At 26.7% G+C, this 25,824-nt stretch overlaps 1 protein-coding gene across 4 annotated transcripts in view; it reads right to left on the bottom strand.

The window, feature by feature from the left end:
• Positions 1 to 25,824, bottom strand: part of LOC107447453 (liprin-alpha-1) — a 132,476-nt gene that overhangs the window by 12,138 nt on the left and 94,514 nt on the right. The window contains exons 3-18 of one of the 4 annotated variants that reach the window (XM_071182221.2): positions 22,343 to 22,507; positions 22,069 to 22,143; positions 21,881 to 21,961; positions 20,510 to 20,728; positions 18,370 to 18,516; positions 16,869 to 17,000; positions 15,088 to 15,171; positions 13,275 to 13,469; positions 13,090 to 13,181; positions 12,451 to 12,658; positions 12,170 to 12,369; positions 9,233 to 9,419; positions 7,142 to 7,225; positions 4,486 to 4,613; positions 2,629 to 2,700; positions 671 to 873 (exon numbers count right to left, since the gene is read on the bottom strand). In XM_071182221.2, the coding sequence (XP_071038322.1) occupies positions 671 to 873; positions 2,629 to 2,700; positions 4,486 to 4,613; positions 7,142 to 7,225; positions 9,233 to 9,419; positions 12,170 to 12,369; positions 12,451 to 12,658; positions 13,090 to 13,181; positions 13,275 to 13,469; positions 15,088 to 15,171; positions 16,869 to 17,000; positions 18,370 to 18,516; positions 20,510 to 20,728; positions 21,881 to 21,961; positions 22,069 to 22,143; positions 22,343 to 22,507 (2,272 nt within the window). Of the gene's footprint in view, positions 1 to 670; positions 874 to 2,628; positions 2,701 to 4,485; positions 4,614 to 7,141; positions 7,226 to 9,232; positions 9,420 to 12,169; positions 12,373 to 12,450; positions 12,659 to 13,089; positions 13,182 to 13,274; positions 13,470 to 15,087; positions 15,172 to 16,868; positions 17,001 to 18,369; positions 18,517 to 20,509; positions 20,729 to 21,880; positions 21,962 to 22,068; positions 22,144 to 22,342; positions 22,508 to 25,824 lie in introns of all 4 variants that reach the window. The other 3 variants (XM_087161024.1, XM_071182222.2, XM_087161025.1) reach the window with 3 other exon arrangements.

Here is a 25,824-nt window from a genome sequence, read left to right on the forward strand (position 1 = left end):
GGTTAGCTAGTAAAAAAAACAAAAACAAGATGGAATTGCTTAATAAACCACCAAGTGAAAATTTATCAAAAAACTTATTTTAAGCCTATAAAAGAGGGATGAAAATTCTAGCATTTTAAACGTACTCTAATAGATACATGATGCAGCAAAATTAAAACAACTTTTTTAAAACAACAAATAAGGAGACCATTTCAAAACAACATTTTTAAGATTTGTATTTAAGATATTAAAGAGATTTTGCAAAGCGTTGAGGTTCCCCTTATCCCTAACGTTAACGCTATTTGAGCTTTATACAGCATACATAAAAACTTCCCTACAAATTGCCTTGGGATAGAAAATAAGGTTAGTGTTAGCATTAACATAAGACAATATGCAAAATCTTTTTTTAATATTTTGTATTTAATAAATTATAAGCAAATGAATGAGTTTGCTCACCCTTAAGCTACATTTGTTAACAACTGAATTATCATACTTACTTTTTCTTCATCAATTTTGGTGTCTCTATTTAATATAGATTGAAATAAAATCAAATTGAGTATAGTTTAGTTAATAATTGAGCTTAATGACAATTTCACGACTGTCTTATACATATACACTGTAAATAAATCTAATAATAATATGCTAAATTTATAAAGGAAAAGAGTAGATACAAAAGAAGGAGGGTAATCACCTTGCACCATAAGTTCTTTGCTCAATGCTTCTTTAGATTTCACTTTTTCCTTTTTGCTAAAGAATCTTCCTAATGATGACTTGAAGCCCTTTTTCTTGGCAGCAGCTTTATGTAGAGAATCCTGAGATGAATTAATAGAACTGATGGGTGAGGTAGCATTTAATAAGCTACTTTCAACTGTGGGTCTGAAAGGTGAAGTGTTACTGGAACAGAAAAGAAATCGCTACAATTACAACAAATTTCTTTATAACATACTGAATAGTAAAAAAATGATGAACATTTTTAGTGAAAGGATAACTGCAAAAGGTAAAACACATTTCTTGTCAAATAATAATTAAGTTTATAGAGCTTAGTGCATGAAGAAGGCAAGTGACATTTCAGAGGTATTCATTAATCAGGGAAAATAATATAAAATGGTGGTAATACTATGTTTAATGTAACATAATAGCTTTTTACTTTTGCTTTAATTTTGACATAACTAATCCACATTAGTTTTGAGTATGCTTGAATGATTTTTATTTCACATTAGGTAGTGGTAAATAAAATAAGGTAAGGAGTTCCGCCTTCTAACAAATTGATAATAAAATAATTTGGATACGAACTTTTTCTTTTTACTCTGATTACAGCCACTCAGAAAGTGTTACTTACCGGGTTCATCAACTCAGCTCTTCATTTAATCTAATCATTTTACAATAAATATGCATAATTTTTTTTTCTCAGTACAATCCTATTTGTGCAGAAAAAATTCGATAAATAGTTTGCATTTTATGCAGTTGTAGAAAAACTTAACACAAAAATTAAAGAACTATAAATTGCCGCAAGACTTTGACTTTATAGCTCTTACTAGGCCAAATTATGACTTCGTTACTTATTCTTGGCAAAGTGTTTTATTACATTGAATGTCGAATTATCAATAAACATTGTGATTTGATGTTAGAAGGAGATATGTTGAGGTCACAATCCCATTCAAATGTACCTTTTTTTTGTTTCTGTGAATTTTCGCTTCACAATTTTATTTTGATCAGAAATGTCATCGTAATTTTTATGAAAATAATTCACTTATTAGGAGCTCCAAAATGTTTTTTTTTCCAAGGATTATAATATACTTATAACTCTGCCTAACCAATTTTTAATTAAATCACAACATATTTTTATGTGATACATCATCTTTCAATGACTGATGAAATAGGCTGAACTGAGATGATTAGTTTCCTTTTTTAAAACTTGGGGTAACATAAAATTATACACGAAGTTAGAAACTTAAAAGCAACAATTTTGTCACTTTCTACCATTCTGTAAATGTAAAAGATCCAACTATTGTTAAATGTAAAAGATCCAACTCAGATTGTTTAATGTTGCAAACAGTGGGTCTTAAAGTTTCTAAGCGTAATAATAACTTCCAAAAATGTGAGAAGTGGTAGAGAACAAAATAATGATAAAGGCAAAGTGTAATTTCCATTGTTCATCCAAAAATTTGATTATAAAATCAAGACAGACACTCTACGTTAGCACTGCAATTTGTATTTATCTTGATTTTTTAGATATTTAGAAAGTTAATACTGTATTAATGACATTATTGAGCATAATTATTACCATATAAAATATATGGTAAAAGTCACGATCATGGGTGAAATTATTTTTATTTTCAAATTAAGTAAATCTTTAAGATATAAATTTATTTGCCATTGCTTTTTTATTCTGCTGGAACAAATTGTTAGAACTCCCCTTTAAATATCAAGAAATTCATTAGAATAATATTTCTAAGAAATTATTGATTTTTTTTCCTAGTTCGTTAGGATTGCCTGATATTAGTAGTTGCATTATCATTCACAAATTTCAAAAATAATCATATTACACACAAAATAGGTTAAATGTAAATTGTTTTACATTGAAAATTTTTGTTTCATGCAGGATTAATAAAAATATCATATCAAAATCTTTAATTTGAACTTACTAACCTGAGTAGATCAGGAGGAACTGTTGAAGAAGGTATTGATGATGAAGGATGAGCAGGATTTGACTGAAGGGAGCTTTATATCCAATAGCAGCACAAACAAAATAGATAATTTACTACAAAATACAACAAAAATCAGCCACGGTTTAAAATGTGATAATCTCTGGTAAGAATGTACAAGCGTGTAATAAATAGAATTCTTTTTGAATTCTATTTATTACACGCAAGTCCTCAGATCTGTGGTTTTTAAAACTTTTTTATTAGGGGCAGCATTTTAAAATTTTAACACCATCAATGCGCCCAATATAACAACTATCGATTTCCAGTCAGAAAATTTCAGAATATAGCCATTAACTGAGAGGAAATTATGTTTGCATTGGTTTCTGGTACTCATGTCAGTAAGTTATAATTGTCTGGGATATTTTGGTAGACTGTACAAATCTACATAAAATAATAATAAACACTTGATTTATTGTAGTTGTTATATTGATAGAGATTAATTTTTTTAATTTAATCATAATTTTTTGGATTTAATAACATTTTCTTTTGCAAGAATTTAGTTTTAAATTGCAATCCTTAATAATCAATTCATTTTAAGCAAAATTTTAAATTACACTGTTTATAATAAAATAAACTCATTTATAACACTTATTAAAAAAGTTTGAGCAATAAATTTATTTTCACGATTACAAAATAATTTTCACAAATTAATTTATGTATAGCACTCCAATAAATCTGTTAATGTTCAATTTGTACAACAAAATATGTTTCCCTTTCAATAAGATTACAAAACACACAAATGCAAATCACAATAAGAAGCACAAATACTATGTACACTTAAAAAATACTCGTATGAAGAAATTTTTCTAAAAATGTAATGATACTTTAAAAACTATAAGTACAAGTTACACATAAAAAACAAAATAAATAATTATTTTAATCATAATAATTAAACAAAATTATAAGTTATCATAATTAAAAAATAATTTCTGTGTATATGAGTTATAACTTTGCGTATGGTTTTTCAAAATAGACATTATTACAATTAAATAATGTATTATTACTTTAAACTATCAGAAATAGAAAGTAAATTTGTAATAATTTTCATTAACATACAACAAATTCCAAGTCGTGAAACGCTACAAAAAGGAAATGGAAAAAAAAATAATTAAAAAATCAGAACTCTATTGGCCAGGGATGATGAACCAATGGCACGCGTGCCATTTATGGCACGCAACACGATATTTTGGGCACTCCACCGATCACAATTGTTGTCACACTATCAATTGTTATTACGCTATGAATCATATGTAACAATTAAATTAAAATTCACACAAAACAAACAAAATAATAAACAATTATTAATAAAAATATTAATGCTAAGAAAACAATTAATAACCACAAAAAACAAGCTAACAATAAATAACTAGCAAAAAAAATCAACAGTCCTGCTTAAACTAACATCTTACAACCTAATACATAAGTTATTGACCATCTGTAACAACAGAAGTCACACTGATGTTACTTTAAGTTGAATTACGCGTATAGCTGAGACATTGCAAAATGTTTTTTTTTCCAAGGTAAATAAAGAGTTTTGAGTTGATAGTATTTAGTATTATTATTTTCCCAATAATCACGAAGTCAAAATTATTTGACGGCATTTCTATGACCTCAATAAGCAATTTTAGAGAAAATGGCATGTTGGTGTATAAAGGTTCGCCACCCCTGCTATAGGCAATAAGATAAATGTAAATGTTTTTCATTCAATAACGTACCATTTATTGAAAAACAACTTGATCAATAAATTATATAAAATCAGATATGTTATGTTTAATGATTTAAAATAAAGTTGGAATATAACCTTCTGTAATCATCAGGATTTTGAGACTGCGAGTGAGAAATTCTTTCTAATCTAAGTGAGCGGGGAGTCGGAGGACTTGACTGCCGGGATAGTTGACTGTCATCAATTGATTCAGCTACAGCTTGGATCTAAAAAGACAATTAAAAATCAGTTTGTTGTTTCAAAATATGACACTGCAAGTCTTTATAAGAAGAATATACTTCTAATATGCACAGTAAACTAAATTTCTGTAATATAAAAAAAGGATAAAATATTCATAGTTTTCACTGCAATTAGTCATTTACATTATATTTAACTAAAGTTTAAATATAAGTACAAGTTTAACAAAGAGGTATAAAGCTATCTTAAAAATACAGTTTCAGCAAAAATCCAACTAACATTGAATAATAAATATATTTTTAATTTGACTGTGATTTATTTTAATATTCAGAAAAGTAAAATAAATTTATCAATGTTTTTAGAATTTAAATGCATATTATTAAGTCTTATTAAGTTTTCATTGTAAAGTTTACGTAAGATTTTCTACATAATTTATGAATCACAATGCTTATTAAAAATTACAAATGCTTCATGCTTTAACGTTTCTATTTTTCTAGCTTATTTCTATAAAAACAAAAGCAAACTAATATGATGTTAATTATAATTGAATTAAACATGGTTGAGTATGAGGTGTTTTTTATACAAAAATCTACAAAGCAGAAATCTCCGAATTTTATCATTCATCGATAGCAGCCAAATCATTCTATTGCACAAAAGGTGAGCCAAATGAAAGCAAATATTTATAAATAGTTAGATTCTTGTACTTCAAATTAAAACAAACATCTTACCTACGCCATTATTGTTCCTTTTTGCAATACTTTACTACTAAAAAATTAAACTAAACATTGTTGGAAAATTAAGTGAAATGAAAGTATAATTATAATTTTTCAAATAAAAAATAATATTTTTTTTTTGTCAAAATGAATGTAGCTAAATGGGACTAATTTGAATTAACCCTCACAACAAAAATAGTTTAAAAACTATAATGGAACAGAGCATAAAAAATGAAATATTTTAGAAATGCAACCAGCGTGGTAGTATCGAGAGACAATTAAGTTAGAAAATTGTATTAATTGGAAGCTATTTATTTCCTAATCTAGAAAAAGAAAAAACAATAATGCAATTACAAACCATTCTCTTTAGCAGTTCTAAAAAGCTTTTCTAATTCTCTAAGTTCGAAGCTTTAACATTCTCAAATTAAGCACCATGCAATATAAAATTCTAAATACTGATGTTAATTATTTTTTTCTTGCACATTTATTTCTTTTTAAATTTTATAAAGCAAATATTCAATTATAATAAAATAATATAAGATTAATAATAAAATCTAGATAATACAAGGATGCCAACTTGTAGCAATGCTTTTCAAAAATGCTAACACAATATTTTTGTAGTAGGTAACAAAAATATTTTTCATAAGAAGTAATAATAGTAATTTACCAATAGTAATAGTAATTTTATCATAGTAATAGTAATTTTAAAAAAGTAACATGGGACATTGAAACAATATTATGTAAGTTACATTTTATCATATAATAAAATAAGCTTAACATTCAATTTATGTAAAGATTAATAATTAGAATTTATAAAAATATGGAGAAGATAACTTTAAATTTAATTTAATCAATCAAAAAATTTCTTTTCTTTTTTCTATTAAAAATAAATATCTTTTTGCAAATTGCAAAGACATTACTAAAAAAGGAGTAGTTGGCATCTTTGTCGGTAACAAAATTATACTGTTTCAATATTTGTTATTACACAATATTTTTTAATATAAACAATAAAATAATATTTTTATTATCAATAACAAAAATCATACTATTTCAAAATCAATAACAAAATCCTAATATTTTAATATCAAGTAACAAAATTAAATTGCTTTAACAATAACTACAAAATTATACTGTTTTACAGATTTTACAATAAAAAAAGTTATTTATTTCATAAATTACTTTTTAAGGTCATATTTATCAGAAGAAAAATTATATAACAGAAATTTCATATTTTTTCTTTTACTACTAAATTATTATTATTATTTTTAATATTTTGTACTTACTGAATATATGAAATTGTTAAATAAAAACTAAAATATACATCAAAGGAGTGCAGATGACAACAATCAATTTTGGATGTAGATTGGTGAGAAAAGGGACTCAGAACAGGTTTAAGACATTTAGTGAAATGGATTAGGGCTTAAAGACATAATAACATGTCACACAAGGTTACAAAACAATTTTATTTGAAGTTAAATTCTCCGTTATTTTATGACTTTTACTTAAAATATTATGACTTAAACTTTGCAATTAATATGCATGAAAGAAAACTAAACAAAAACATTTTTGTAAATTTATAAATTGTTGATATTGAGGTTGAATAACAGGGTAGCATCATTTCTCAGATGGCGTGTGACGACGTTTCATTTGACTCACCAAAACATAAGTCTAATAACTCGCTTAATCCTCTGAGTTTTTAGCACAAACTCTTACGTGCTGTTAAAAATTAATTTTAGAAATTGGCACAAAATTCCTTAAAGACCCCCACTTCCTAAATTTTCAAAAGATTAATCTCAGAGGATTAAGTAAATATCGCAGCATAGATGAAACTTTGACTCAAATACCTGTGGTGGCATAGAATCAGCTAATTGAGGCTGGCTTGTTGAAGCATATTGATACATATGAGCAGGGGTCATAGATGCAGGAGCCTGAAGGGCAAAACATCAAAACATTTTAAGCACTTCAACGCTCATTATATGAGACAAAATGACAAATTTTCTCATATGAATTAGTACTGTTTGCTGAACACTTTTTAAGGGTCCCACAAAGCTCGCTATAAATTTACAGAAACTTTCTTATAAAGTTCTTTTAATTTTAAATCATGATTTGATTAAAATCTACAGGCATTAAATAAAGATAATATTTAATAAATTATAAAACCTTAAAATTATTATGGTAATGATGCAATTATGACAATTGTGTTTCCTAGCAAATTCAATTATCTCACTTTTTTTTCTCTTTTTTAAAAAATAAATTAAATGGGAAAGGAAAAACTTCAAATTGCATATTTCAGGTAAAAAGGCATGAATGAGGTTAAAAGTACGAACAGCTAAAGTCTATACAAACAAATTTTTCACTTGAGGATATTATAGGGGGAAAACATACAATTTGTACAAAAAGACAAGATTAAAAGACAGAAATTTACAACATAAAAATTAATGTACTATAATATTAAAATTCTTATTGTTTTGTGCACCTTTCAATGATGATATACAGTTACTCATTTTTTGATCTTTGTCTAATTAAAACTTTTAATGAAATGACTATACTTTATTTCATTCATATTTCTTGAATTTAAAAATTTCAGAAATTCCAGAAGAATATTATAGAGATATATTAAAATGTACATTTCTCGTTAAAAAGTGTTTTAATATAATTGTATAAACACTTACTCTGAAAAAGATAAACTAGTCATTGCAGTTTTTGAAAAAATTAGAAATGCATTTATTGTGCATACTTTATAAGTTAAATGGAATTGGTAACGTATTATAAATGCTTTTATATTTTTTAGTATCATATAAGTATATCATCAAATTTTGACTGACATTTTTCGTTAGGAAGCTAAAAATGGGTGAATGTTTAGAAGCAAATAATTTTACAGTACTGGAGGCTTGCAATGATTTTGGAATAAGTGTTTCCAGATATAGTACACTGCATTAGAAAAGATTAATCGAAATAGAGAAAATAAGATAAACTATATTACAAAGTGTGTTAATTAGGATTTTTTTAAAAAAAATATTAATTACCAGTATGCTTATACTGAAGTTTAGAAAAAACTTGATATGATAATATAGTTAATTTTTAAAAAAAAAGTACATTAAGCCTGTTTTGCATTTAGATGGTTCCTATACAAGGCAATAAATTAAATTTTTACACATACTAATTATTAATGGAATACTTTACAGTTAATCTGAATCATTCTATTCTGCATTTAAATGGTTCATATAAAAGGCAATAAATTTAGTTTTTAGAGATACTAATGATTAACCCAAGTAAGATTGCTTTACATTTAGATAGTTCATATATAAAGCAATAAATTAAATTTTTACACATACTAATTATTAATCCAATACTTTACGAATAATACATATTTCATAGGTGGTTTAAAGAAATTTAATCTTTTTATAGCAGGATGACATTATTAAATATTTTCACATATTTAGACTATAAATAAAGAAATGTATACTGTTTTCTTCCTAAAATCTTTAAATTAATGCACTCAAATAATAACTCAATTATATAATTTTTTTATTCATATTCTTAATGCATTATGTATCAACAATTTATTTTGCACTTTCAACCAAATATAATTACTTTTCAATAAAATGGTCAAGATATAAAGACCATTGACTCTTCTTTTATTTAACCTACGAATAGTTGCAAAATTTTCATCTGAGTAAAAATGAAAAATACAACACATATATGAAAGATAATAATAATGCAACAAGTTTATTACCTTTAATAATTTTATCATAGATCACAGAAAATTTTCAACAAAAGAAACTTTCAATCATTTTTTAATATTATATCATGATTTGAAAGAGTTAATAAAACATAATAAAATATATGCATAGAATATATGTTGAATGATGTTTATAATTTGGAAATAATATGTTTAAGCATATTATAAACATCACATTAATTATAATCCTTACTGTGTGGTATTTTTGTAAATAGTCTCTATTCGGACTTAGATGAGACTTTGGTGTTGAACGTCCACTGGGAGGTGGAGAGGGCCTCTCTGGTGCTCTAGCCAACAAACTCATAGTATCCATACTGCCTACTCTCGATTCCAATTCCTCTGCTCGCTGTTCTGTACTTTGTTTTTCTTCTTGTATTAGTCTACACAAAACGAAATAATTCTTGTAATTTTAAATAAAGCAACCAGAAGTCTTAAGTAATATAAACATTCAAAGTAGGTAATTTCTATTAAAAAATTTACATTAATGTATCCTTCCCAAAAATAAATACAAATGAAAGGCAGACTTTTGATTCAAATTATATTTTTTTCTTTAAATTTTGAGCTCAACATTACCAGCTAAATTAATCTATTTTTATATAACATTGTAAATTAACTAAGTAAAGTGTGACTCAAAATTTAAATGATATAAGATCAATAAAATTTTTCAATAAAGATGAAAAATAGAAAGAAAAAAAATATTTCAGAACGTATTTTCTAAGTTAAGTTCAGTTTATGGTAAATAACAGTAAAGTATATATCAAACACAGAATATATTTATAATGAAATTTTGAAAAAAGCGGAGTATTAAGAACATATCTTTCAAGCAAAGAAATTACTTTGAAATTAGGCAAATTAAAAACTACCATATATTCCATTAGTAATTAATTAAAAATATGATTTAATTAATAAGTTAATTTATAGTTTTTTTACAGTATAAATCAAGAATTACTTAAAACATTCTCCAACTACAATTACCACAGAAGAGAACTTTTAGAGGTAATGAACTAAAACATAATTTTTCTTAAGCAACGAGAATTTTCTTAAATTTTGCCAGCACAAAAATTCACTACCAATTGACTAATTATGGCAGTTTTTACGAGTGTTTGAATTTTTTTTAATATTACTTAGTAATCAATACTCCTTTGATATCAAATTTATTAAATTCAGAATAAAATATTAAATTATAACACTTACAACCACTGGAATAAATCATTTATCCCAATTATGGAAATTGTAAAGCATTTAGCTATGAAGTATGTAATAGTTAAATTCACAGATTAATTTAACACATAATTATTTTTAATGAAATTTTATTCAGGGAACTTTGAATAGAATGAAGCATTTCTTGCCACATGTAAACTGGTATGGAGAAAGGATGGAGATGGAGAAATTTTTATGATGGAAGATTATAGTACATACACAAGTGCCATGCTTGCGAAGAATCGAAATTTCTCTGATGTATCAAAACGATAATTGTTTAATTTAAATAACAATGGCCATTATAACAATGAACAAAAGAAAATAGTTGGGATCAGACACCTGTGATAGAGATTAAGAGAGGCATCTTTAAACATGATGAAATATATATTTTTTAGTGAATTTCGAAAACCATCTGACTGGGAGGAAATCATCACATGCCAAGAATTTAACATTAAAAGTGAATGAATTATTTCCGATGAACAGTTAGGAACATTGGAAGAGTTCCATAGTTGGTGATTTATTGACAGATATAATAGTCAAAAACAAAGCCAAAATTAATATTAAAGTTTAAATATAGCTTAATGACCAAACAGATTGAGAAAATTAATATAACTCCGCAACAGAAACATTTTTGTGGTAAGAGAAATAATGTAACTTAAAGAATAAAAAGTTAAAAATAGATTTTGATGTTTGATTTAGTAGCGACAGTGAATTAATGAGTTATACATTTGTATTGAATTAAAAAGTTAGCCGTTATTGATTGTTAAGAAGGGAATACATTACTTAAAATTGCTTTTTGTAAAATGTTTTTATAATTTAATTAAAATTAGATTCAGAATGATTAAAAAATTAAATTTATGAAATTAAAGACATTTTAAAAGCTAGGAAATATGTAATGCCTATAATGACATCAGGTGGTACACCAAATTTCATTCTTCATTAATAATAATTATCACTAACATGAAAAGTGGTATACCTGATTTTATAATCCATTTAAAGAATTATTGTAACAAATATGCAATATGCATACTTAATTTCATTATTCAATCAAAAGGATTGTGGCACTTAAATACATAATGCAATAGATTAAAATTAGTCTTTTTTCAAGTCTTGGAATTTTTTAAAAATTTTTTCTTAGTAATCAATATTCTCTTAATACCAAATTTATTAAATCCTGAATAAAACACTTAAGTATAACTACTACAACCATCGGGTTCATTCATCTCAAGTATGAAAACTCCATAGCAGTTAGCTATGTAATAATATTAGTTACAACTAGATTTATTTAAACAAAGTAATTATTTTTTTATACAATTTAATTTATTCAACTTTGAACAGAATGAAAACATTTCTCTTGATATGTAAATTGGTATACCAAGATTCATTATTCATTTAAAAGAACTATCATAAACTCTTGGGTAGGGGCAGCCCAGTGGTTAGAGTATTGAATTCCCGTCTGGAGGAGCTGGGGACTCCACTAAGACCCACCGAGTACATATAATACACATGCTTATAAAATCTGTTGAATCAAAAGTCCTGTGGTTGGTCACTGAGCAGTACCAAGGGGTACAGGGATCTGGATAAAATTTCCTTCCTCTTCAGATGTATGTCTAAATAGAAGAAGTGTCCTCATGAATGAGTGGTGCCGCCATCTATGTGTGTGGTTCTGAGTCAAGACACACTTTCACTCTTGTGGTGCTCTTTTATCAAATGAAAGATGCACATTCCTGACCTAATTAGAAAGACCAATGGCTGGCGAGCTTGGCTTGCCCAAGTGTTATTATAGCAACAACAGCATTACAAACATGCACAATGTCATATCTAATTTTATTAATCGATCAAAGGAATTTCAGTGAATTTCCAAACGGACAAATCAAATTTCATCATTCTTTTAATAAGAGTAAATATAAATATAAGAAAACTGGCATACCTTATTTCATTATTTATAGCATCCAACTGTTCCTGCAGCATCAGAGCGAGAGCTTGTGCGTCTGTATGTCCTGAGGGTGACAAAATATCCATTGATTCAAAAAGGTTACCATCCTCATCTTGGCTGCATTCATTATCACTGGTATCAAAGCCTTGTTGAACGTTAGATATCATATGACTTTGTTCCATTTTGTCCCAGTTCTGCTTTAAGATTGTTGAAATCACTGAATGAATAAACACAGAATAAAATAAAGTGACTTAGATTAACTTTTTAATACTTACATTAGAATTTTCTTCAGCATTTCTGTTGCTAAGAGTCCCTTGACTTTTCTGAGATCCTGATGGGGAAGGAGTTGTGTACATATGACCTATACTTGTATTAATTGAGTCAGAATTGATAAGATTCATGTTTCGGTTGGGAGAAACAGATCCACTAGTGGCAGTATAATTTGCCCAGGAAGGTGACAGACTTTGCTGATTGGCAGAACGTCTAGATAATTAAGAGGATGAATACTTTAAAAAGTTATAAAGAGAAGAATTTATACCTTAAAATGAAATTTTCTATTATATAACACAGTTTAAAAGTGATTTTAAAAATGAGTTTAAAGTTACAGTGGAGAACACATAGATAAATTATCTACAGAATAGAATTTAACAAAGTATAAACTGTTTACAAATTGTTTTGAGAATAATTATTACACATTTTTTTTTTTAAATTACCATAAGCATCTTGAACGAAACATATCAAACAAAGTTAAAAATTGAATGATTTAGAATTTATTTTTAATAGATGATTCAAGTTCAGTAAGAGTTATATTTATAAAAAGATGTTATGTTTTTCACATGATAGATAATTTTCTTATTATGGAAATAATATTAATTTATGGATTTATTTGTGAGAGTAAATATCTACTACCCCACCTTGATAGAGAATCAGATCTATAATTTTGGAATTCATGCCTTAATGAGTCCATTTCATTTCTCATTTTGCCAAGTTCACCAATTATTTTATCCTAAGAGTAAAGAAGTATCATTGAAAAAAAAAAATTCTAATATAAAAACACAGTTTCAATATAAATTAAAATAAAAACAAAAAAAATACATACTTTTTCTGATTGTGTATCTTCTAGAAGTTTTTTAGTTGTATCTAAATTCTGAGCCAAAGAATTTTTTTCTTCCAGTGCATGCATTTTTTCTTTTAAATGCATTTGTAATCTCTCATTTGATTCGGCAAGTAACTTATCAACTGTAGCAGCAAGTCGAGCATTATGGTCTTCGTTCATTTTTTCTCTCTGTCTAGCCTGAAATAGAGGAGAAAATTAAAAAAACAAAACTCTCATTTTCACTTTAATAAAGTAAAATAGACAGATTGAAAATACTTCTGATATCTACACTGCATAATAATAAGTTCATGAAACATATTTTTTTCAGTTACACCTGTAACTCATTACTGATTTTAAGAAGAATTACAAAACTATACAAACCTTAATAGGCAAAACATATTTTACTTTGATTAAAAATCTATAATCAATTACAATTAAAAGCAAGTTTAAAATACTTATTTTAAACTAAACATAATTTTTTTTTCGTTAAAAAAATAAATTTGGTTTTTTAGTTTATTTATTTGCAAAAAATAAAACTTGGAAATGTTAGAGTTTATGCTTCTTTTCAAATAAAATTTGCATCGGAAAATCAAAATAAATTAGGTTATTTTTAGAGGTTCCCAAATCATTTTAAAGAAGAAACTTTTTCTCCAATTAAATACATGATTCAGATAATTCTAATAAACATGCCACATCTGTAAACCCGCAGAGTGCTGTTAGTAAAAGAAATAATTAAATTTATACTCCCAAATCAATAACAAATTATAAATTCCAATTTAATTAATGACACATTAAAATATTTCAACAGTTTACTTTCAATTCTTATGTAATAGGTTCTAGATATATACATAATTCTAATCTCGCCAAGCAAGTAAACCAACATTAACACATTTAGAAGAAAAAGAGTATTTTTTGAAAGTAGGTAAGGAAGAGTGTTTAATCGATAAACCTGGAATGAGTCTAGGTAGCTAAATATTTGTGATTGCTTTGAATTAAATTGTTCAAATCTGGTAACAAAAGAAAATAAGTTATTGATACCTGACAAAAGAATTTCGAATTATGACCAACAGCAATCTAGAAATTATGACCTAACTACCAACAGCTACCCTATTCTTTTCTATGATGCAAAAATATACCCATCTTCCTTAGACCTCGTTTTTCACCACCACAGACTGTTCTATGAAAAAAGCTAAACAACACGAATTATGTAAGCATAACTGATGACACAAAAATTGGCATACTATAATTTCCATTTCATAAGTAAGAGTCTTCTTATTGTCTAAACACAATACATGAACACCAGACGAACTAGTTACAACAAGGAAAATAAAAGAAACGAGGACAAACCACTTTTTTATTCACATTTAAGGACGTCTTGTCTTCATAGACAAGCTTTGGTAAGATTCAGTCATTTAATGTAGATTTTCGGAATATTAAAATGCAAAATTTATGTTTATGAATAATGATGCATAGTTTTTTTAAAAAATTGAAAAAATAACATAGATGTTTTAATCTAGTGTTCAGTTTAATTTATACAATGCTTACATTTGGGTAATATGATAACTTATACCTGGTTTTTCACTTTTAGATTTGATTGATTTTTGGAGTTTGTAGATGATAATGTTTGGAGGCTGATATCTAAGTCTGATCCTGTTTAAGTTAAATGTTTCCAAGGGAAATTTAATTAAAAAAAACTTAACAACTGACTAAACTAAATATTGTGATAAACAGCATTGAGCTTGAAGGAAAAAAAGGCATGTTTTGTCCATTTAGAGGTGTATAAATTCTGAAAATTTCAAAGAAAAGAGGACAATACCCTAGACAGTTCAGTGCTTTTCTCTTCTAATTGCTGCTCAAGTCTTAAAAGTCTCTCTTCAACACTTCCTTGTCTTTCATGGATCTATAAAAAGTACACACGTCATATAATAGTACACACATGTCATATGTCTAATAAATTTGGTAATATTATAAAAAACTAACAATTTAGAAAAGAAAAGTGACTTTTAGGTGATTGCACAAATAAGGTATAGACTATGGGTAACTATGGGTATAAGGTATAGACTATGGGTCATTTTGAAAGTAAAAATCCCAGTTCTTTTTTCAATGACATAGTTTGATTTGTGCAAATTACATACGGATGTAAAATCATTTAATACATTAAATGAACTGAAAATTTTTTATCTTGCATTTAGCATTTCTTAATTTACATTTATGAAGTTAAATTATAATAATGTAAAAGAAATTTTTGTTATAAATTTGGCAATGAATAAGTTTAAAAAATTTTTATTGTTTTATTTTTAATTTCAAATTATAATTTCAAATTCACTAGTAAAAAATAAATTACAGTATTTTCTCCCACTATTAAATAAAATAATGCTTTTAGAATCAAAGAAAAAGAATTATCATAAATTTGAATTGTGACTACTTTCGGCATGCTAAAGAGATAAAATGTTTACTGGAAATTTGTACTGATTAGAAAAAAATAGTTTTGATCATTTTCTAACTGCTGAAAGATATATCAGCATTTCATCTCTAAACAAAATTTTATTGTCAATCATAATTCCAACCATTAGCTGGAACATTTTAATTTTAATTATAGCTGTTGCTTAGAAAGTTGAATAACTGATTAGCTAAGCTGGCAGCTCCAAGCAATACAAATTAAAAAAAATTTCTAGATGTAGTAAGCAAAATGTATCGTTTTCTTAACATAATCAAACTAATGCTAAAAAGACATAATGCTAAAAAGAAAATCAATGAAAAATGTTTTTTAAAAACTATGTTTTTCAAGTGAAATAACAAGGAAAACTTCTGAACTTTTTTTCATGCTAAAATAAAATAAAAACAGGTTGATTAACTGTATTAGTTAATTTTTATTACCACCAAAAATTCAATTATCTTTCAAAAATGATGTGTCCTGCAATTTTTGTTTTAGGTGTGACAAAAATTAATTATTTTTCATTTTAGTTCATCTGAAATATGAAAAACTCATACATGAAAAGATAGAGGAAGAACACATTCAAATATATTCTAACAAATTTCAGAAAATAAGTTTTGTATAAAATAAAAACATCATGGAGATGAAGTTTCTCTATTATAAGCTATTTGTGTTGCCAATCTAAATTATGCAGAAAAGTACATTGTAGACATTGTCCGCCATTAAATGTTCTCAAACATGAAAATTCGAGCCTTATCCAACTGCTGTTTAACATATTCTTTCACTAAGCTTTACAAACAAGTTACATAAAATCAATTTTGCTACATAAATCAAAATTTGGGTTGAGCAATTGAAACAGACATGCCTATTTTCCTTGTTATACTAGCATTTCAATTTGTTTAATAGTATTATTGAGCTTAATTTGCTAAACAATACAACAAGGCAAAATTGCATGGAATTTTTCCTAATTTTAAATCTGTTTTCTATGCAGGAAACAGGCTTGCCTAAAGTTCAAAATGAAGAGAAGAGATCCAAAACATTAAAATTATTGACAATAAATTAAAAATTCAGAGAAGATACTAATATTTTTTTACTTAAAAACATTAGCTCACTGCTTGAATAAAAAAATTAATTATGAATAATAAAAAACAAATCTGAACAACCTGGCTAAGAGCATCCATTTTACTTTTCTCTTCAGAGCTATCATTTAAAGATTCAGCAGTAACAGAAAACTGTGCTAGCTTTTGCTCAGCTAAATCTAATCTTTCCAGTAAAGCTTTGATTTTTTCTTCACTCTGTAAACAAGTTTAAACAATTCATTAATGGTGGTTGAAAATGCTAACTTATGAAGAAAAAAAAAAGTATTAATAATGCTTGAAGTCTTAGTTAATACATATTATTAAAAATGATTTTAAAATATGATAAAAAAGAAATAATCAATAAAATTTCCATTTAAATGCTAAATGATTTTAATGCATCATAGAGCAATGAATAAAATAAACTTGCATTATACATTGAGAGAATTTCAATGCAAAACAAATTTTTTTTAAAAATATAGTACACATTAACATTTTTAAATTATCAAGAACTATCAACTAACAGGAATGCTTAGTAACAAAGATTTTTGATTTGTAAAGTAATAAAAGCAAGTCAACAACAAACAATGAAGAGAAAAAAGTATCATCAAGTTTTTAAAATTGAAAAATATGCATTCTTTAATTAATTTCTTTTTTTTAGTTGCAAAAGCATGAAAGCATATTTCTTTCTATTACATAGATTTCATACTCACTTTCATTGAAAATATAATATTTAAAATGTATAGAAAAACCACAGTGAAAACTAGATATCCTTTTAGCAGAGGTCAGTATAAAAGCTTCTTACATAATTTTGTCTATTAATGCAATTTTCCCATTAGTAATTACTTTGTAAGATTTAGTTCCAGCTTCTTTCACAGTTGAAAATTTGCCCCGTTAATAGGGGTATTTTAAGCAATGGATATTTATACACATTTCAAGAATTAATAAGCTAAATAGATTATGCCAGATAATAATAAAAAAAATAATAAGGATTTAAAAAAAAAATTCTGAAGTTAGGACAAAAAAACTTAAGTGTTCCACTTTGTACACATTTTTCTCCAATTATTAATTTTTAGTTACACTTTTAATAAGTCAGGTGTATTATTTATTTAAAGAAAATAATTATTTATAAATCTAACTTAAAAATCATTTTTATTAGATTATTAATATAGACTATAGAACTGAATTAATAGATGTGTAGTGAATTAGACAATTGAAGAACATCTAAATAAAATATACAATAAATTATTATTTTACAGTAAATGGACTCTTGTTGATTTTTTATTTATCAATGAATTCTTAATTGACTGCAATCATAACATAAACTAAGAAATGTAAAAATTACAAACCTGGGAAATTTAATATTATTTGGAATTTTAAGAAATCTTTTGTATTTTGGACAAATCAGCACAATTTTAGTTATAAAGTATTAATTTGTAGCAAAAATGCACAACATGATTTATTTGAAGTAGATAGCACAGCTGTTGTACATTTATACGGAATAAATCAAACAAATTTGTGTGAATTAAAAAAAATAGTTAATGAAATAAATAGGAAATAGAAAGGGAAAAAAAAATAAAAGCATTACTAGTTTTAACTGAGCTTCTTTATTTGAAAGTTCTTGTTCTAGCTTTTCATTCAGATCATGCAATGAAGTGGATTCCCTTTGAGCATTTAGATATCTCTTTTCCAGAGTTGTGATTCGCTCCTCCTGGTCTTCTTTTTGTGCATTGTTCTGAAAAAAAAGAGAAGATAATACTGTTAAAGAGGCAAAAGCTTATACTTCATGCACGTTTTGCTACATAAGAGTAATACACATAAAAATGGACATGAGAACATGAAACAGTATGGAAATTAATTAACATTTTTTAAAAAATGTATTGTTTAAATATCGATTACTACTACTGAATCAGAAAAAAAGTTTTTTAGAACTAAGGATTAGCATTAATAGAAAACACAAGAATTGGATATATTTACAACATCTTTAGTCTATAATAGTATTTATAGCAATTGTGATTATTGCGTACTGGTAACAAACAATTCTTCCCATAAGCTGAGAAATATATTTAAATTTTATGAAATTTAGGTAGTAGATAAAAAAATAAACAATGAATGTTAATTAATTTAAATTTTTTAAAAACGTATTGCTTAAATATCGATTACTATTACAGAATCAGAAGAAAAAGTTATTTAGAACTAATGACTAGCACAAATAAAAAAAAACAAGAATTGGATATATTTACAACATCTTTAGTCTATAACAGTATTCAGCAATTGTGATCATTGCGTACTGGTAACAGCGTACTGGCTTGAAATATTAAATTATTGTATTTTATATAATATTATACACAGGCTATGGAAAGGTTAAGCAAGTTGTAAAACAACTAAATAATTTTTATTTTTTTGCAGTAATATCGCTTCTTTTTCAGCACTACAGCCTATCACAAGCCAAGACTTTCCACGAGTCTCCTCCATATGACTTTGGAGTCTGTGGGGGCAATGGAATGCCATTGGTTAACTGCCAGATCCCTAAGATCTCTCTCAATAGAATTAACCCACTTGGTAGGAGGCAAACCTCTTTATCATGTACCTTCTATTTTTGAAAAACCAGTAGTTTGACTCATTATATCGAAAAGGGTGCTCTAGCCGTCTAATGCGGCTAGCTTTTATAACTTTGATAACACCTGGTTCTTTAAATCTACAGTGAATTTCTATCGAAATTCCTGAAAAGTAGTAGTTTTTGATAAAAAATGCAGGTTTTTAATCAAAAATAGTTATTTTGCTTTTCATTCATAATGTATAGAATTAGTATGGAACAGAATCTATGTAAGGGGCTTTATTGTTGTATGAGAATTATTATGTGGAAATTTTTCATGACTTGTTCAATGCTCAAAGTATTCCTCAAGTATAAAAAAATTATGTTCTTTCATGTAGCCCTCACTTATAGTTTCAAACATTAATTTCAATTCTAAATTTTAATCTTTTTAAATTATTTTGTATTATAGGTAGTAGTATTTTGTATATTGTATGTAGTTATTGTATGTAGTTTTTGTATATTGTATGTAGTTTTTGTAAATTGTATTTTGTTAGATAAAAGCAATTTAAAAATTTTTTCTTTAAAAACAAAACTTGCATGTGTTCTAAGTTATTTTCACTAGACCAAAGTATTTCAATAATGAATTCAAAATAGCTTTAGTAGCTGATGAATTTAAAAAGTATTTGACAAAGTGATAAATTCTTATGCAAACAAAAAGTAAGAAAGGCTATTTTGTATCTCTCTCCTTTCTTTAATTTTGTTTTTTTATGTTTTATATATTTATTTTATTGTATGTTTCACATATATGTATCACATATTAATAATATCTTATATGTGCATATTTAATAATTAACCTATAAGCCATAAAAAGCTTTCTTTCATCAAAATTAACAACAACAGAAATAAATAGTTATATATAAACCAGTAGATATTTAGTTTTTAGCTGAAATAAGATCTTATGATAGAACAGATGAAAGTTAACACAGTATGTTTAATGAAAATTGGTATTTAAATATTAAAAGTGTAAAAACCATTTTGAAAAAAAAAAGCTTTTTAAAGCCATTATTTACAATAAAATAACAATACTAGGGAGCCCACAATAAATTTGGCCTGTTGTTTATAAATGCTGTGTCCAGCTTTGCAGTTAATAAATACAGAATAAAAATAGCGTAAAATAAAAAATTTCAATTACTTCACGTAAATCCCTAGATAGTTTTGAATTTTCTTGTTGAAGGCGAGTTACTTCTTTTTGTGCAGCAGACATATTCTCTTCAAGTTCTCTCATTTTACCACTGAAATCTAACAATTTGTTTCGGCCTAAAACAATTTCATTAGCTTGTTTTTCAACTATGTCTTGTAACTCAATGACTTTAGATGCCTCAACTTCAACATCAAGATTTCCATTTGCAATCTGAAACAATAATTAGCTTGTTCAAATAAAGAAAAAAACAAATAGTATTAAACAATTTTGAAAGGAAACAACTAAGGTGGCATAATTTTTTAACGTCACTTCAACTGATTTAATAAATATCTTAACAAATTAAAAAACAAAAAAATTTATAACATTTAAAAGTAGTTATACTTCGTAATTAAATTTAAAATTTTAAATATAACACATTACATTGATTTTGATAAAAATATGGAAAAGAAATCAAGCATAGAATTTTTATAAAATGTGTTTTTAAAAAATAATTTCATAAGTTCTGTTTTACTTATTTATTCCCAATATTAAGTGTCATGATTAAAAATACAAATATATAAAATTTCTAATGGCAAATTAGATTAGAAAAATAAAATGTTTGACCAATCAATTATTTTGTTTCAAAAGTAGACCTGAAAATAACCACTCCCCACATGGCAAGTCAACAAAAAAAAAAAGTGGCAACTTAGATAAACAACCGGTCACCTTTTGTAGTCTTTTTTTTTTGAAAATTGTTTAAGAATAAAAGTTCATCAATGCAAAAGAAAATTCTTTACAGTTAGTATGTTTAACTAAATTTTATTAATGTTATTTTTAAAAATATAATTTAATCAAAGAGAAAAAAAAAGGCTGTTTTCAGGCTATTTAATGGAACGGACTTGTCGATATTGGTCACTGACTGATTAGGTTTAAGGAAAAAGTGGCCACTAAGTTAACAGAATCTACCGGCTACTGGCTACTAACTGAAAATTAAAATTTTCAGGTCTATTCAAAAGTATAAAAAAAGTTTAGTTGAATAATTTTTAATAAAGCATTAGATTAGAAAATTAAGATTTTTGACTAACTAGTCATTTTTTTAGTTTTAATTTTATAACTAATCGAAAGAAATCTAATGACGTTTTTACGTTTAATTTTGTTTCTAAATTGACAATTAACATTAACCAGTTGTCAAACCTAGAGTGGCTCATACATACTAAAAAGTTAGCAAATTTTGTACGCAAAAATCTGACAATCAATTAAGCAATTAAATAAGTGTAAGCATAAATTAAAAACATTAAAAAATTCATATACTTAATTCTTATACTTATTAAAAAATTCTTATACTTTTTTTCTAATTCTTCCCCATTCAAACCTATAACATACCTTTGAATTATCATCGTTGTTATCACGCTTCAGTTTAAGGTCATCATGACGCCCAAATCCAAGAGACTTATACTGAGATAACTGGAAATAAAAATATTAATTAATACTTAATAATAGCAAAGAAAAGGAAGGAAGACACAAGTGAAAATAAATTTGTTATGATATTAATTTCATCAATTAAAATTTACCTCTTCTCTCTGCTGATTAACTATTTCTTCTAGAGCTGCCACTCTTTCAATTGCAACTCGAAGTTTTTCTCGAACCTAAAAAGACAATTAACATCATGAGAAGGCTTAACAATTTCCATTAGAAAAAGAGAATTTTGTATTATTTTTTTCCCTTTCCAATAATTAAACTAAATGATATCTTGAAAATATCAAAATTTTTGAATTGGTACTTTGTAACTTTGTTGTTGTTAAAAAGAATTAAAATTTATTTTGAAAATAAAAATGTTGAAGGTACCTTTTCATCGAGAGCTTTATGGTGCTCAAACAGAGACTTCAGAGCTTTAAGAACCTCGACTTCTGATGAGACACCGGCGGGTGACTGAGCTTGCCTTTTCACCACAGTCATCCTTAGGGACCGTTCGTGACGAGACACCAGGCACTCGAGATGTTCCAGAAGAAGCTGTTCAAAAAAGAAAATAAACCTCAATCAAAACCAATAAAATGTTTAAATATGCCAAAATGACTGAAAAAAAATCAAATGTTAATAAATCCAGAGGTTCCAACTTTTTAAGCTAGGTGTCAGTAATCAATCAGAAGTACAGCACACAAAAAAAAAAATTAATGGTCCACCCTAAATAACTTTTGATCTAATGATTGGATCCTCAGGTTCTAGGGCACAGCCTTAATGGTTCGAGGTGGAGGACCTCAAATATGCGAATTAAATAGTGCACACAATATTTTAAGCTACGAAATCAGGCACTAAACGCGCTTTCTCTGAAAACACTTTTTTATGACCGATTCAGATTTCTGACCCACAAAATATAGGGAGTAGCTGCAAGCTGGAAAATATGATCCCCATACTTTGGCCAAGAAAGCAATTCAAAGCTTGGACCCCTTGATGTTAATTTTACTTTACGTTATTTTTTTTTAACATATTTTGCCATATCTAGGGAAAGAGAAATTTTAAGCAAATTGAAAAATATTTGCACACAATTAAAAAATTCATATGTCTAAAGATAAATCCTGGCAAAAAATAACTATTAGTAAATATTTATTATTTTTTATAATTTCATTCATTAAATAATCGAAAAGATTTTGAATTGTTCAGTATGCAATTTTATACATCCATTTTAAAGAATATAATTTTACATAGAAAAATACAAATTTTGAGCGAAATCGGTAGAATAGTACTTGAGATATCGAAATTTAAAAAAAGTCGTATTTTTAAAATTCGATTCTGCTCCTCTGACCAAATACTACCCTGCAAAATACTGACTGTATAATAATAAAAATACAGTATTTTTCGCTTGATGTGATCGCTGGTATTGTTACTGACCGCTAAGTGTTATCAAAACCACTCGGTCCGGATATCCTCCTTTCATTTGTATGTTAATTTATCGCCATCTGTGTTCATTACATCGTTTAAAAAGTAATTTTATTTATTTTTTAGAAAATTATCATAACTGCCAGAGAAATATTCACTGTGTATTCAGAAGAAATTTGCTTTTTTATTGCCCTGAGCTATTGTTTGAATATCCAAGCAGCTTCCATCTTAACTGTATCAGAAGTTTGTTAGATTGTTATGGGAAAAAGACGGATGATGAAACTGAGGAGTCAGATTTTGTTGAGTCACACCTTACAAATGTTGAATACAGTGAAAAAGTAGGAACTTCAGAGTAGAGTAAACCAACCAGTGAAGGAACACTATCCAGTGAAGGAACATTTCATATATATTGATTAAAAATAAGAATTTGAAAGTGTTTTTTTTTAGATTGATTGGTAACAATAGCTTACTGCCAAACAATAGGAAGTCATCTAGCAATATTTTGGATTACCTGGTCAAATAGACATCTCTGGAAAAATTTTTGCATCTGTTATTATCTCTGCAACACCTTGTTTCGTTGAAAAAATTACAAGGTGATTGTTTGTATTTATATGTTTGAAGCGGAATTAATTGCATGTAGTAGTCTTATTTTTCTCACTGTGAAAAAGGGAATTCAAAATATAGTTATTGAAGTTACGTTTTATTTTTTTTAAAGAACCATAGCATAATAAAGTACTGAGATAAGGGGTGTTTATTCACTGGATCACCAAACGATGAAAAACCAATGAAGGAACAAGTGTTTCTTTACTGGGTTCATTTCCCAGTTAATGAAAATAAAGGAATTTTTTTAATTTTCTTGTACTTTTAGTCATATTATACATCAAAATTCTGTTTAAAAGACAAAAAACAACTTCTTACCAGTGAAGAAACAGGCATGTTCTTTCACTGGGAACACTTCCAGTGAATGAACAATAATGTGTGAAATATGATTTTACATGACTCTAGGATAAGTAATTCTGCTATATAGAGGACAACCGAAATTTTGTTAAAAATTGTATGAATAATTCCTGAAATAATTTCAGTTTAAAATGTTAATTTAATAGCTTAATTTATGAAACAATTATAATTTATATTTATTAATGGGGTGTGTAGTTACATCAAATGTTAGGCAACTTAATAAACTATGTTTACAAATCAAAAACTAATTAAATATAATCATAAAAATTTGAATAGAACATTTTTTCGCTGGCTTTTGCACCAAGAACTCCGAATAAGCAATCATTATAGAATAGCAACGTGATTATATAATTTATAAAAACTACTTTACAATTTTAGAATTTAGAAGCAAGCTCCTCAACAAAAAACCGAGTTAAACAGAAACGATACTCAATTTCTTCAGAAGCTTGAGAGGAAAATCCCTCAAGATATGTTTTAATTTTAACGCATGTAAATTTTTAACGCAGCATTGACAGAAGAGTCTAATATCGAAAATATCCAAGAGCCTGTACTTTTGGAATATGGAAGAAGTACGTATTAAAAGAAGACTACTTGGTTAAGTCAAACTTAGGAACTGAAGCTAGTATTGATAATGAATGCATCTTAGATATCGAATTTGAAATGAGTCCTCATGCTGATCCTTTCTTAGTTGAAAAAAGAAATGATTCTATAAGTAAAATCAGTACTTCTAAAGATCCTGGGGGTATAGGACAACAAGAGATGGATTTGCCTCAAACTTCAAGACGCCTTTCCCCCGTCTATTTTCGAGTAAGGCATTCTAGAAATGTTGCTGAAAAATCAGAAGAAGTTTGGAAGAACCATTCACATTGGCCAAATATTGATGATAAAAAGAAAGGTCAAATAAGAAGAAAAACAAATAAATTACCTAACTTCAGAGAAATGGCAAAAATTTCAAGAGGCTGACAGATCTAAAAAAAGTTAAAACAAGAGAACATGGAAAAGAAAAAGAAAGAAAAAATACTTAAAAAAGACAAAAAGCTTCAAGAAATAAGAGGAAAAAGAGTAAACAAAAAGGTGATAAAATATTAATGATAATAAACAGCATCGGATGACACAATGATTTAGATTTGACTGTCAAATTATAAGAAAGAATGATTTTTTTTACTTATTTTGTGTTTAACATCACTTTAATTTGTTCATGATTACAGAAAAAAGTTAGCATTTTACAAGTACTTGTATGTTATAATTTCACAAATAGTCTTGTTTTTATATATTTGTATGGCTAAAGAATTCATAAAGAGCATTAAAAAATAACCAAAATTAAGTGTTCCTTTACTGGGCAATTTTGTGTTCCTTCACTGGTAAGAGCTGTTCCTTCACTGGGTTTTCTTACTACTCGTTATTTGAACCTCCAAAACTTCAAAACAATATTATGTAAGTTCTCTACAATTTTTTTGCATAATTTCCAATTAGTAACAAATATGTTGACACTGTCA

Source organism: Parasteatoda tepidariorum, chromosome 4, assembly GCF_982258835.1.
Source record: "Parasteatoda tepidariorum strain Cologne lab strain chromosome 4, Ptep-v5.0, whole genome shotgun sequence".
Taxonomy (NCBI): domain Eukaryota; kingdom Metazoa; phylum Arthropoda; class Arachnida; order Araneae; family Theridiidae; genus Parasteatoda; species Parasteatoda tepidariorum.